The sequence below is a fragment of the Emydura macquarii genome, unplaced genomic scaffold (genome assembly GCF_026122565.2).
Source record: "Emydura macquarii macquarii isolate MOO-44397 ecotype Brisbane River unplaced genomic scaffold, CSIRO-AGI_Emac_v2 contig_2897, whole genome shotgun sequence".
In the NCBI taxonomy this organism is placed as follows: domain Eukaryota; kingdom Metazoa; phylum Chordata; order Testudines; family Chelidae; genus Emydura; species Emydura macquarii.
In genome coordinates, this window is record NW_027133034.1 from 9,228,947 (window position 1) to 9,238,356 (window position 9,410).

Consider the following 9,410-nt stretch of genomic DNA (forward strand, 5'->3'; position numbering starts at 1 on the left):
GAAAGGTTAAGAATGTGGGCAAAAAAAAAAACAAATTAAAAAAAGATTCAACTCAGAAACATACAAATTAATATATCGGGGTAAAATGGTATGAAACATACATTGAATGGGAGAGAGCGATATAAAAGGAAGTAATGCCAAGTAATGTAGGAGTCTGAATTTTTTTGTCCGCTTTTAATAAGTCTACAATGTGACATGGCATCACAAAAAGACCAAGGCAATTTTGAGCTGCCTACACAGAAGCAGAGTATCCGGAAACAGAGAACCAAAAGTCTCCCTCAGTATTAAACTCATTTTAAGCTCCTTTACACTGCCAGCCAGATTTAAAGGGGCCTTAGTATAATGCATAATCAGGGCATAATAAATAATGTTCTACTTATGGGAAATGATATTTTTATGGTCTCTTACTACTGCAGTTTTGTATTTTCCATCCCTTTTCTTTAACCATTTACAATCTAATAGCCGGCAGGAAGAAAGAGGGAAGACCTATAGACGAATGTCTTGCCACAGACCTTACTGTGACTCCAAAGGATACTAACAGAGTGGGGAGTAGACTTGTTCTTTCCCACTCAGCTGCCTTGACAATCCCCACTGACCAATTTGTTTTAGAAGCAGTTAGTATTGTAGAATAAAAATCTTGATTTTCATTCTTCGCCAGTCTAATGTCTCAGTTCTGACAAACTTAATTTGACTTAAAACTAGAATGTTTCAAATTAAATTGTAAATTTAGAACAACACACTATAGATCTAGAAAAAAATTGGGGCGGTTGATAAGACTAAAGATGTAGATGTGTAGAATGTCAGTATTAACATCCTAACTAGAGCATTTATTAGACATTCAGTGGATTGTAATTTAGAAAGAAATATAAGCAAACCTTGGCTTCAGTTCTCCATGTGTGTAAGATGCCCAGGCAATACTGGATTTCTCCCAATACCTCTTAGAACCAGTCACTTTTGTCCTAATGCTTTTGGTTTCTGAGAGTTTCCTATCTAAAAATACGTAACAACACTAAATGTTACCAAACATTTACATTTAATGCATTTATGATTTTTTAAAACTCATAGGGAGCAATCTTACTTCACTCTAAGTAAATTCTGATACCGACGTATAATATTCTAGCTCCACATTCTACTGTACTCCACAACAAACATTTTCTAGAAAATATACATTATCTTTACTCATTGAGTCCCAAGAACAGCCTAATCAGAGCTGTTTTATTTACATGCAAGTGATAAAAAGGGCTAATAAAAGCAATGAATTAGATAAACAGCTGTTATGTGTCATTACTTGACAGCTCTTTTTAATGCAAAAGCTAAGCATGTCAAAACACATGAATCAATTTCAGTTAGCAATGAATTAGGAATTGGAGAGATTAATAATGCTACTTTATCAGGCTGGGCCATTATTATTATTATTATATCAGAGGCCATAAAAAAATTTAGATTTATCTATAAACACCCAAAATAAATAATTATGACAGTCAGAGAAGAATAATTATGCAATCATCGCAGAATAAACAACAGGATCACACATATATTCAACAACAGAGGATTAGCAAATTTCTTCTTAATATAGTCATTAGCAGTATTTTTAATTACGTAAAATGCATAACTTAGCAAATGTTGAAAATTTCTTTACCTACTGAAGCGTGGATTTTTTTCTGCTTTGTTTTACTATTCAATTCAAGATTATCCACAAGTTTCAAAAAAACATTTCTGGAAGTAGGTTCTCCTTCGGATGTGTCCTGTTCTCCAAGATGACTGTTCTCTTGTTCTATAACATCAGCATTTATGTCACTAACAGAGCTTAATTCAGTAGCTCCACAATCACTGTTAGTTTCTTCAGTCTCCTCTTGGTCAACCACCTTACCCTCAAGATGTTTGGCAATCTTTTTCTCTTTAGAGACTCCATTGAATTCTCGGGAAGAAAATGGCTGCTTTCCCTCTTTGGGATGAAGACATCTGGCCTTGTTTAACTGATTCAAATAAAAATAATATTTATCCAAAACACTAATATGTTCTGAATGTAACAGTGGTTTATCATCCCAGCATAACTTTTGGCAATCATCACTTCTTTCTCTTAATTTGCGGAATTCTTCTGAACTGCTTTCTGGAACTTGTGAAAATGTGATGACTTGACTGGAAACCTTCTTCTGCTTGTCAGTCTCATCTCCTAGGATTATCTTGGATTTATGTTCCATATTGTCTTTATCAGACTGTGTTAAAATACCTAATAAAACACAGCCACATCCATTGCACCAAGTCATTTCTGGATAACTGAGACTTGCACAGTCAGGGCAAACTTTAAAAGTGTGTTCTGGAGCATTCACTAAAGAATTCAGCAAAGGATTACTACTTTGCATGGCTGAATCTTTCTTAGAACATTTTAGCTCTATTTCCCTTTGGGTTCTCTTGTAGTTATTTCCCAAATTCTTGTCAAAACTTATGCTACTGAAGATACTGTCTATTTGCTCTTCTCCAATCCATTTTCTCACTTCAACAGTGGAATCTGTGTCTTCCACATTCTTGAATCTTGATTCATTTATCTGATCTGTGTCTCTCTTCAAAGGTGTAAAATCTACCACCAGATCTTCCAATACATCATTTTTTGCCTCAGATTCAATAGAGAAAAGGATACATCTATTTTCAGCCTCTCCCTTGATGTTATCTGCAATAACCTTGCCTTCATTGCAGCCATGAGCCTTTGAGGTCAACTTGAAATCCTTGTGTTTATAATTTCCTTTGTTCTCTAATATGTGCTTTTCTCCCACTGTCCATTTTCCATCGCTAAAAGTCCTCCTCCTGCAGGCAATATTACCTCCCAGCACAGCAGAACTCAAATATTTCATATTTTTTCCTTTAAATGAAAATACGTTGTGTGAAGATTTTTTGTGCTCCTTAATCTCAGCCCCAGACCTATTTGGTCTCTTTGTCTTCACAATTCTGTCTGTACATTCCTCATCTGAACTGTCAACAAGGGGAGCCCAAAAATAAGTACTAGGATCTTCATGTGGAACTTCTGTGATTATACTTGAACAATTATCAGTTTTACACACAATTTGAGGTTGTGGCTGGACATTATGTCTCTCTGACCACGTATCTTTCTCATCTATATTTTGAAAATTTGTTTTTTCTTTGCTGTTGCGGGTTTGATCAGCAAGTGCAAATTGGCCCAAAATATCTACGGTGGTCTCAGGATCCCTTCTTTCTCTCTTGCTCCTAATTATTGTCATTCTCTGATCATTATTAGGCTGAATGTTAGAGAAACATTTGTTTTCAGGGGACAATGTGTTACCTCTTAAAAGATCAAGAGAAATGCACCTCTCTGTATGCTCTAAATTAACCTCAGAGATTGAAGAAAGGATGGAACTCTTGCAAATACTAGCATGTGCATTGAGGTTAAAATCATCTGTTGATTGTGACAAAGAACTATATGAGCTTCTGGTTTCTTTCTTCCCACTATTTAGTGCTATTTCACTTTCATTGCTTTGAGACAAAATAAGTCCTTGAGATAACTGTGAAAATTTCAGCATATGAGCTGCTTCCTGAGATTTACTAAGGAACAATTGTGCCCAATTCATAACATGCTGGAGTTTTTGTGTCTCTGGAACAGTCTGATCCTCAAGTAGTCTATGATCTAATTCAGAAATACAGGTCTGGATCCCATATTTTCCATGTGTTTCTGGATTTATGATAATTGTTTCATGTTCTTTTTCTTGATGCTTTACTCCAGATGATCTCTGAATTAAAAGTTTCCTTCCATTTGTAACATCATTAGGTTGCTCAGAGCCACTTAATGTGGAAGTCTTACTTTCTTCTTCCTTAGTGCTCACTACAGAATGTAAAACTGTTCCTCTGGAAGCTGATGAACTTGGTTTATTATCAGTATCACAAGAGCTAATCTTTCTTCCTCCATTTCTTCCATAGTACGCTAAGCGCTTGGCACGTAAGATCTTGAGATCGCAGGTGCGTGGTGTGTCTGCTTCATTAATGATTTCAGCATGGAGTCGTTCAGCTGCCTTTTCAGATAAATGTTCCATCTGGAAAAAGTATATGTACACAAAAATGAAATGTTTCAGCAAGAGCAGAAGTACAAATCTAATTCTTACAGATGAACTGAGGTTTTTCATGAATATATTCAATACAGGGGGCATATCAGTTTGGCTTAACTAATTTTCCTTTTCCTTTCTGAAACTGAAAACATTCAATTACTTCAATGGCAAAATACCCATTAACTTAAGTGGGTGCAGACTCAGGCTGTAAGAGTTCTAGCCCCAGCTAAGCAAACATATATTGGGTATATGTCTAACTTTAAGCATGCGAGGAGTCCATTCACTTCAATGGAATGGCTCATGAGCTTAAAATTAGGCACAATCTTAAGTATCTTGCTGAATCAAGGCTTCAGTTCAGACGTTTTAAAACTGCATGAGCTTATTGACTTTAAGGCCAGACAGTTGTTTAAAAACACAATTATCTTCTAAAGCAACACCATCAAAATACTCATCCTGCTACAAGGCCTCTAGCTAGAGCTTAACTGAAGGAATATGTGATGATAAATGGTAAAAAACTAGGAGCTTCATATTTAACAGAACAGCACAAATGATAACATGCAAGATATAGTACTCTGATACCATAACGAGTGTATAGGTGTAAAGAATTGGATAACCATTCCACTTGAATTATACCTATAATGCACCTCAATTACGTTTGAGCTACCAGTACTGATACACAAGAAGGAAAGAATCTGGCATGACTTTCAAATCTGGGACTGAGTTTCTGGATTTGACAGGAAAAGAAATTGATCAAATTTAACATGAAGAAACTGAAAGATAAACATGGAACTCACAGTATCATCTCTGCAGAGTCATTTCAGGATGACACAGAACAAAACAGTAGCGAAGGTTTAACCAAAATCAAAACAGCCCATCCTTCTACTAGGGGGCAATCAGATTGTGAGTTACAGAAGCTATGTGGAGCCCCCAAAAAACTGAGAATGAAATCCTGGCCCAAATGAAAGGAATGGTAAAACTTCCATAGACTTTAATGGGGCCAGTATTTCACCCAGAGGCCAACTGCATTAGTCAATTGTTTTATTTGTTTTTAAGGCCAGCTCTGGAAACTGCTGACACAATAAAACTGGGTCTGAATAAGGACTTGGAATGGTTATCTCATTACAAGAAGTAATTGTCACTGTTCACACATTCTCACCTTCTAATCAATGGTTGTGAAAAGGCCTCATCTACTCTAACTGAATGGACTTTGCTAACACCTACCCCCCCCCCCCCATTGTTGTTCCTTACCCTTGTGTGTTTATATATACCCCCTATCTGATTTCTATTTCTTGCATTTGAGGAAGTGGGTTGCAGCCCACAAAAGTTTATGCCTGCAGAAATTAAATTTGTTAGTCTTTAAAGTGCTACAGGACTCTCGCTGGTTTTGCTGTATACAGACTAACAGGGCTACCCCCTCGGGAACTCTAGACAAAGTTATGCTATTTTTACATGCTGCTTTACAGTGGTAGCAGAAAACACTGATACATTTGAGAAGCTGTTGGCATTCTCATTATAAATCAGTTTATAATTCACTAGAGGATGAAATTTGACAACTGGAATCGCAGTTCAGTAGAAATTTTCATGGAATTTTGTTGCTGTTGTTTTTAAAAAGACACAGTTCCACTGGTTTCCGAGATATACTATACACTAATTCAAGTTTTCTTTCATTCAAATATGACAAGAGATTAGTTCATAATATGAACAGACTGTCTTGCTAAAATAGAAATACATTTATTTCCTAGGGAAAGAAAGTGAGATCAATATTTGAAAATTACACTGGGCACATGCATGGTAGCAATTCACAGATATGTAGACTCTAATCCTGCAAATACTCATGCATGTGCTTAATTTTAAGTATGTGACTAGTCCCAAATTACATAAAGAGAGGTGTGGTTAATTTACCCTATATTTTATTTCTAATTTAATACCATGAATTGTCTTCCATAGTGACTACAAAGTCAAAATGAAGCAACTTTAATCACAGGATCTTTTTCCATGACACTGGGTGCATCACTGTTCCAAAGCAAGATGGATACTATCAGATTAAACCCTTGAGAAAATAATGTATTATCATATGATTCTTTAAAATAGATCAGTCTGCAATTGCCACCTAGAGGCATAAATAAGTTATTCTTGTGTTTTAATATTACTATATGAGAGACAGCATATTAGTTCATTTCAGTGACAATGCTGCAGATATAAGCTATACCAAGTGGGGCAATTCAGCAGGGAAATAACTGGGTAAACAACAGAAGGGAAGAGAGAGAAAATGAGGAGGAGCCTGACTGATGTAAGACAGGCAACAGGAGAGAGGAGACAATACAGAGACAGGGTATTTCTTATTTCCCAGTAGAAACTGGTGATATTAGAACATGGTTAGGCAAAACTAAAAGAAATGTTCATTGCTGATTTACAATGAGTGAAGATCACACTACATCCAAGTTAATAAAGTAGGCAAAACCTAGCCTGCTTTGTCTGGCCTTGTCAGGGTTCCCATTCACAGATAGCCTATCTCCTCCCCATTTTGTCTCATCCCTCAACATGAAAATTATACAGTAACTGCCCTCCTTTGGTCCAACAGTATGACAATTCTGGATACGGAACAAGGGTTAAACATCCAAATTTTCTAGGTATCGAGGGGTTTTTTTTTGTTTGTTTGTTTTTTATTTTACCACCACATATCTCGGATCTCTCCCGAGTTCTCTTCTACACCACTTTCTTTAATGCAGACCAGATTAATAATGAAAAATAATACTTTTCACTTCTGCAGTACCTTCCATTAAAGGACCTCAAAAGACTTTACAAACATTACCAGTAGGACAGGTAAATATTATCCCAGTTGCTACAGAGAGAGAAATTGAAGAACAGAGTGATTAGGTGACTTGCTCAAAGGCACACAAGGTATTTGGCACAGATAGGAATACAGCCCAGATCTCATATACTTTTGCTAGAAAGCAACACAAATGAAGCAACGTAAAACAAACAGTAAATATTTACAAATAATTTCCAAATGCTAAAAGGACAAACAATGTTTACCAGATATGCAGTAGTCAGTTTGTACTGAACAAAATTCTACCTAAAGTCAGAAAAGAATTCTCTAATGCTCTCCAACACTTGCTGGTACATTCCTGGGTACTCAATAACCTGGCTCTTCCAGTGATTGGTGTCCTCAGCCTTCATTCATGTATCCAGGTGGGGCTCTACAGGAGTAGATCTCAAATACTCCTGCTTTAGAGCTCTGTTTATAACATGAAGATCAAACAAACTTCTCTGGTTCAGGTCAGCCTCTAACTTAACTTCTAATAGGACAAACTATCTCCAGCCCACTTCCCCCTTTTTAGAAATCCCCCCTGTAGAAGGAATGACCTCAGTGAGTTACCACAGTAACTTAAATATTTTTAGGACTTTAGAGATAAGCTATATCACACCAACAAGCAATGCTGTATCTTTACTGGAGTGGCCAGGCCAGGCTGCATGGATGAAAATGGAACACTGCATACCAGGACAGGCAGTCTGCCTGGACCTCTAATCTAGCTCCTTCTTGGCAGCTCAAAGAGGAGCTACCCTGGTATACTACCCCTCCTCCCTCAGCTTCTGTCTGAGTCCTTCTCCCCAGTGAATAGTGCTTCCTTTTACAAGAGCCCAAAGCTTTCTCAACAGCAGGAGAGTAAAATTAAACTGAATGTTGTCAATTACACATCTCCCAGAGGGTTCTGAATAGCAGCTACATAAAGGGACAAGACTGGTTCGTTTTTGATGTGCTGCAGTTTTCACCTTGAGCAGCAGCAATACTGAAAACACAGTCTATTTGAAGATCCAGGAGGTAGTACTGTACCAAGTTTACTCTTGGATCACATTTGCTTATTTTCCCCAACCATAAGGAATAGAATTTGTTTTTAAATGAAAGATTATATACTACAGAAGTCTTCCAATTAGCCACAGGCAAGTGGATTTTTCAAGCCCTGCTTATAAAACATTGTCCTATCATTTAAAATAACCTGCATAACTCTACAAAGACAAATACAGTACAATTCCAATCAACTGAATAATTGTATTGTCTTTGTCCCTTGCTCTCTCTCTCTCTCTAGCCAAACCCTCCCTGTGCAATTTATCATCTTATCTTACAACAAGGGCCTCAAACTCGTTTTTAAAGTATAGATCACCTCTTAATGGAGAGATTATCTCACAGACCCTCCCTTTCTGTGGCATACATTCCTATAGCAATTACTGCAACTGCACACACCGAAAAATAGTGTGAGGTAACTATCTAATGTATTTTTAACTTTTTGTAAATGCAGTCAAGCAGGTGGGATCAAGGAAATGAGTCAACACCCCGTGACTAGCCAGTTGTCTGTGAATCCCTAACAAGTGTTCCACGGACCACAACTTAGAAACCAGTGTTTTGAAGGTAAGCTCGCACTGACAGGACACTGTCTTCATCAGCTCTGGAAAGTTCCAAACCGGCTTGTGGTGCTATGTAATAAACAACCACAACATAATTTTAAAATTGGGTGAGTAGAGGAACGAACAAGTGTGTGGAGGAAGGGATCAAAAAGTATTTGAGTGTGTGGATGTGTACGTAAGGGTATGGCTCGGTGTGTGGGTTGGAGGATGGATAGGAAAGTGAGAGAACAGGATAAGAGACGGAACGGGTGTATGGACTGGTAGTATGTATGGTTTGGCAAGTGGGCAAATGGTTGATTCTAAGGATGCCTGGGAGAGTGGGTGGGTGGATAGGTGGTTGGATGATTGGATAAATGGATGGATGGCAGGACAGCTGAATGACTAGGCAAGCAGGTGGATTTATGTATGACTGGGCACTTGGATGGCTGGGGGAGTGAGCCAGTGTGTATGAGGGGCTGACCAGGGGAAAAAGCAGTTGTATGGGCGGTTCAGTGGTTGGATGGCTCCTTGCATGGGTGTGTGGATGACTGAGTGGGTGGATGGTTGGGCAAACAGACAGGTAGAAGAGTGGTTGAATAGGTGGGTGAATAAATAGGTGGATGGCTGAGTAGGAAAGTGAGTGGCTGAGTGGGTGAATGGACAGATGTATGGGTGAACAGGCAGGCAGATGGATGGGCAAGTGTCTGGGCTGTCATGTGAGTGGACGGCTGGGATGAGTGGTTGAAAGGCTGGGTGAGCGGGTGGCTGAGTGGCTGAATGACTGGACAGGTGGCTGGGCGGCTGCATGGCTGGGCAGTTGGACAGCGGTGGATGGCTGAATGGCAGACTGGGCAGATGCAGAGGTGGATGGACAGGTGGCTGGGCGGCTGAACTGATGGCTGCATGACTGAAGGAGTGGAAGGGTGGCTGGGCAGCTGCATGGCTGGAGGACTAGCTGCTTGCCTGCATAGCTCA

The 9,410-nt window shown here is 38.6% G+C and overlaps 1 protein-coding gene across 9 annotated transcripts in view; it reads right to left on the reverse strand.

Moving 5' to 3' along the window:
- The window catches only part of LOC137167232 (uncharacterized), a 97,737-nt gene extending 90,467 nt beyond the window's left edge, over window positions 1–7,270 (reverse strand). For 7 of the 9 annotated variants that reach the window (XR_010924061.1, XR_010924062.1, XM_067569313.1 and 4 more), the window contains exons 1-2: window positions 1,640–4,388; window positions 876–990 (exon numbers count right to left, since the gene is read on the reverse strand). Coding sequence is in view for 7 of the 9 variants with exons in the window: in XM_067569313.1 (XP_067425414.1) it covers window positions 876–990; window positions 1,640–4,154 (2,630 nt within the window). In the remaining 2 variants the exon portion in view is untranslated. Of the gene's footprint in view, window positions 1–875; window positions 991–1,639; window positions 4,389–7,088 lie in introns of those variants that run through there. The other 2 variants (XM_067569310.1, XM_067569309.1) reach the window with 2 other exon arrangements.
- Between the last annotated feature and the right edge of the window lie 2,140 nt (window positions 7,271–9,410).